General features: G+C 34.6%; 1 protein-coding gene across 1 annotated transcript; it reads right to left on the minus strand.

Moving 5' to 3' along the window:
* Nucleotides 1-446: 446 nt before the first annotated feature.
* On the minus strand, nucleotides 447-4,959 carry LOC105151584 (uncharacterized). Its single transcript, XM_011065379.2, has 7 exons — nucleotides 2,504-4,959; nucleotides 2,259-2,384; nucleotides 2,088-2,195; nucleotides 1,530-1,824; nucleotides 1,248-1,439; nucleotides 748-896; nucleotides 447-677 (listed from the first exon to the last, which is right to left on the minus strand). The coding sequence occupies exons 1-7, from the start codon at nucleotides 2,758-2,760 to the stop codon at nucleotides 539-541; spliced, it is 1,266 nt and encodes a 421-aa protein (XP_011063681.2). The 5' UTR covers nucleotides 2,761-4,959; the 3' UTR covers nucleotides 447-538.
* Between the last annotated feature and the right edge of the window lie 383 nt (nucleotides 4,960-5,342).

Consider the following 5,342-nt stretch of genomic DNA (forward strand, 5'->3'; position numbering starts at 1 on the left):
TGCATAAGAATTACCATGCTTGACTTCTATTGCTCTGTTATATTCAACTATTTAAGACTATCTTATGTACAATCTTAAGATATTATGAATCAATTAGAAAGTTGTATTAGTATTTTATTAAGATGATTTTAAAATAAGAATAGATTATGAACATTGTCTTAAGAATTAAAAAAAGAATAAAAAATTAAGCCAAGATTATAAAAATAATTTACATTAAAATAGGCAAGAATCGCTGAAGAAAATCTCTAATATATACTGTACAGTTTGTTTTCAATTTTTTTTTCTTTTTGATACATTAAATGTAATTCTATTAATTAATAATTTTATTCGTATAATGCCCATTTCTATCAATCGGAACGGGGACATTAATAAAATAATACTAATTAAATTAATTGGAGATTAATTTGATCGAAGTCGCTTTCAGATTCTTAAATTGCTATACTATATGATTGTATAAACAGATTTTATTTTTTGTGTGCGTGCTCCTCCTTTATCAAACAGTTGGATGAGTGATAATAAAATTGTGTGATTACAAGTCTTACTTATAAGCTTTCCTTATGTAATTACAAGTAAACACGTCGCAGTTTTCATTTTTCGATGCTACGCCGACAGCCAACTTGATCAAGTCTTTTATGGATGTGCTCACCGTACTGGTATTGAGTACATTATTTCGTATTCTGCAAAAATGTAAGTTAATTGATCAAATTCGTATCGCGAAGTATTTAAATATTGAGAAAACTTGCATACAGATTGGTAAGATGATATCTCCGATTTGTATTCAAGATCTCGACGTCTTTTCCGACATCAGACAAGTAATCTTTTTGAATTTCGCAAGTTAATCTGGCGACACATCTTGGAGAGATCACAAGTTTACTGCTTGAACCATCTTTTTGTATCTGTCCATAAAAAAAAAACACTTCCTCGGTAACAAATTTTTCTTAGAATTAATTGTACAATTTTTCAGAATTTCTACATAAATTTTAAAATAATATTTCATAAATATTTCTATAAATAATTTTATAACTTTTTAGAAAATTTCTCACATTTTTTACAGATAGGAAAACTTTAGAAATTCTATCCTTTCTAAGGCTTTTCATTCTATAATTAAAAAAAATTATAAAATCTGAAGAAGTTTGAGATATTTTTTTTCTTCACAAATTTAAAATAATAAAAAATTCTTAATAACATTAGAATCACTTTCATCAAGACTTACCAATGTTTTTGCGTGAAGAGAGATTATTACATACCTTAGCTAAATTTTCCCTCAACATGTACAAAATATAATCCATTTGGAAATTGGTTTGCTCTTCCTCCGTAAAAGTCTCTGATCTTTTTCTTCTACCAGACACGAAGCTAATTGGCAGAAGAACAGGGTTTGAAGCTAACGCCGCTGCTGCCCCAATCAATGCAACGCCTGCTAAAGCCTTTAATGCTATTGCCTTAATGAATAAATATAATTCTTTGTTTATTTATTCGATCGTTTCCATTTTTAGGTGAAAAATATTTATCCTCTCCTAATATATATATACCTTTTGTGTTTGAATATTTCCTTGTGGCGTGCTTGCATCCGGATAATTCGCATCACTTGGGCCGAATTCGTCACCATCGGCCAATGTTCCTGAAATCCCATAAGTGCTGATCGAACCTCCATGTCCAGCTGGTCTACCATAGCCTCCATAACCACTAACGACGTAACCATATCCTCCACCGTTTCCCGAGTTGTATCCTCCATTGTTTCCCGAGCTGTATCCTCCACCATTTCCCGAGCCATATCCCAAAGTGATGGGTCTATTAGCAGTTTCACTTGCTGGACGTGGTCCATACCTTTTGTTTTCATAAAAATTGATGCATAAGATGCAATTATAATGTATAAATGCAATTAACGTTGGAAGTCTTCTTCCTTTTTCACAAATTAAAAAATTTGTTTAAACATTCGTGACCTTTCGTGTACGATTTTTTAAATTCAGCAAAGAGACATCTTTCTGTTCCTGCTTGTCTCTCTTTCTTTCAAGTCTTCTTTGAGTTAATACAGAAGGCGACGGAGATTAGCGGAAAATTTATGATCGCGGGAAGTTGGGTAAATTTACCTGTCTCCCAACTGACTTCCTGCGTAGACTCCGTTTCCGTTTCCTCCACCGGGCCTATCACCGTTTCCTATAGAACCTGGGAGTCGACTTTGCGTTTGCCATTCGTATCTGAAAGGAAACTTTGCGTTTTCTAAAATATTTCCATACGTGAAAGATAACTTTTAGCATTACCTATCAATGGGTTGACGCTCGCTATATTGGGAGGAATATCGTCCGGTCTCTGAAGGAATCCTGTTGTAATTATAATCCGGTCGTGCCAATCCGCTGGAACTGTATTTAGAACTGCAGCAACTGGAACTTGCAAATAAAAATATTCCGAATAATCCGAATTGTTGACGAGCTGTCATTGAACTTTTTTTATTATCACATTTTAAGTTTAAGAAGAAAAACTATGATCAAATCTAAAATATATTGACTTATCTCTTTCGAGACTCGAGTCGCGATGTAAAACAGTTCTCGGTTTCTTGTTTCTTTCCGTTTTTTTTGTTTCTTCGTCGTCGATGTTATCCAGAGCAAGCTCCGACAAGTTTTTACCACGAATAGCATTTGCCAAGAATTTGTCTTCCGAATTGGAGAGGTTCTTTGAATTTTCGGTCGTCGTCGTATTATCACTTTTCTCTGCTAACGTACAACAAACACCGAAGAGGACAGAGAGAATTAGAACGTGCGTCATTGTCGCGAGTATTTCACTTGCTGCCCAAGTTCAAAATGTTCCGGATATCGAGTATCAAGTACTATACGTGAGTAGTTCCAATGTTGCAAGAAGTCCGACGAGCATTCGTTCTAACACAAAAGTGGCTCTCTAATTTCCCAAGTTTCACCTATTTATATAGTAGTCATGCATGGGATGCTGTCGCGTATTCACCCCTCAGGGACGAATCCAAAACTTTTCTGCGGTAAAATCTACAAAATAAGCAAAAGTTCCTCTCTCTACGTTTTTCCTCTCTCTATATTTTTTAATATTTCTTTTTTTTCCAGTAATGGGTTTTACTCGAAAACTTTATAGAAGTCTATTACTTTGGTAGGTTTTATTTATATATTTGTACACTGAGAAACCCATTTAGTTGAATCAATTAATTTCTTATTTGGATATAGGTAAACAAATTCTTGGTTGATGCAATAAAATAATTTAGTTAAAGCAAAGCATTCAGTTATTGTAATATTTTATTTGTTTTCGATAAATAATCTTATCAGATGTCAATGTTTATTAAAAATAAGATGTAATATAATAAAATGTTACAATAACCAAATGTTGGTCAACTAAATTATTTTATTGCATCAACTAAGAATTTATTGTCAACTAAGAATTTATTTGTTATTATTCAAACAAGAAATTAATTGATTTAACTAAATGGGTTTTTCAGTATATACATATATACTTGTTATTTATTTCATATTTAAGTTAAAAGAAGCAACATAATTTTTATAGATAACTACAGTTATTTACAATAAACGAACGTTGTGCAATAAATAATAATAATAGTAGTAAAGCGATCATTAAAGTTCATATTTAATGCAAACTATATAAAAATAGGTAATAATATAAAAATGTTTGCGAATAGATTACAATAATTATAAATATTTATTACAGTAATTAGAAACAAAATGAAATAATGAGGTATTTATTCTGACTAACGATTTGATAATTTCTACTCTTATTCTTGCTGCATAACATAAGTGATTGCAGAACATATAATTTTTACATAAAATAATACCATAACGGCTGCGTCCCTGAAGTCACAAAGTGTGACCAAACGTCAAGTAGTAGAGGAGCGCTAGCGAAAATAAAAATGTCGCGAATGAGTCAACAATTGTCACGCCAACACATTAATTAAGATTTCCCATCGTTATTGTTTTCATCATTTGCTTGCGAAATTCGACAGATTCGTGAGACGGGATTACACCATCTACTTCACGCCTTGAGTTATAACACCTTACGTTTCATTTTGATCCTTTAAGAAACCCATTCAATTCAGTCAACTTTCTCTCTTATAATGAATGCCCAATTAATTTTATTTTTGCGGAAATATATTATAAAACTCAAATAATTCTTCTTCCGTTTTTTTTTTACTTTCCCTTTATGTTCGCTACGGTTCTTGCCCTTTCCGCATCACGAAAGTCTACTTCTCTTTCTGTCGGTGAAAATTTAATATGTAATCTCAATTTCTTTTAATCTCTCTGATATACTTTGCGAGAGAAAATTGAGACGATCTTTACGACAAGAAATCTGATCCACGAGAAATAAATTTAAGAGCAAGTAAATAAAGAACAACTAGGACCGAAATATTTCGTCGGATTGACGATTTTCCTTCTGTTTCATTCCTTTAACGAATTTTGCCATTGCGAAATGTGAATAGGACAATCTGTTCCGCCGTGGAAGCCGCTAGTGTAACCAATGACTAAAATTATGCGAATACACAATGTTTTAGTCCTTGTTATACCTTGTACTACGAAATATTTGCAACAGTGAAAAAAATCCTCGATTCAGAATGTCGGAGATGTCCTTGTAAAACGACGATAATAGTACAGATTACATTTGTGTCACCTTTTCAACGTATATAATTATCATTATGACGACCATAGGTAATAGCCAAATTGATTACTAATCAATTACCGTTTTATTAGTTGTTTCGTTACTTGTAATTCTGAGAACTGAATAATCCTAAACTTTACAATCCTGAGAAACATTCCAAATTTGAAACAGAAAGAGGGGCGTTTCCTCGACCCTCTACACGCGAGCGTTCGAGCATGACGGAAAAGCGCGTGTACATCGACAATTGTGTCGAGTACGGATATTCGATCAACCGCAGAAAGCGGAACGAGACACGAGCATTAATTTAAGCGGAACCGACGACCCCCGCGAGGGCCGGCAAGTTACGATGAAAGAGAGAACTCGATTCTATTCCGTGGATGCTGGGGATGGGACATTAGGGGCCTAATTTAAAGAAAAGAGGGGAAGAGGGTGGCTGCAACTCGTTAGGGGATATTCCCGAGTGGGAACAGGATGGGACACAGAAAGAGAGAGAGGAATGGAGCTGGGGTGGCCCGGAGAAGATACGGGAGATCGCGGAACGGAGCGAGAGTAATCAATACGCATTCACACGCGGTGTCTCGTGTTCCCCGGTTTCCATAGGAACTGACGCCCACGCATGCGTCGGTCTAGCAATGTTGCTGTATCAACGAGATCGTCTGGAGGTCCGAATCAGTCTCGCGCCAACCATTCCGTGCATGAGAGACCGGCTGTTGCCGATCAGC

This window comes from Acromyrmex echinatior, chromosome 15, assembly GCF_024713525.1.
Source record: "Acromyrmex echinatior isolate Ae372 chromosome 15, ASM2471352v2, whole genome shotgun sequence".
Taxonomy (NCBI): Eukaryota; Metazoa; Arthropoda; class Insecta; order Hymenoptera; family Formicidae; genus Acromyrmex; species Acromyrmex echinatior.

Coding starts and splice junctions, on each gene's coding strand:
- LOC105151584 (XM_011065379.2), bottom strand. CDS start 2,760: ATGACGCACGTTCTAATTCTCTCTGTCCTCTTCGGTGTTTGTTGTACG. Junction 2,196..2,258: donor GAGCGTCAACCCATTGATAG/GTAATGCTAAAA, acceptor GTTTCCTTTCAG/ATACGAATGGCAAACGCAAA. Junction 678..747: donor AGATATCATCTTACCAATCT/GTATGCAAGTTT, acceptor ACATTTTTGCAG/AATACGAAATAATGTACTCA.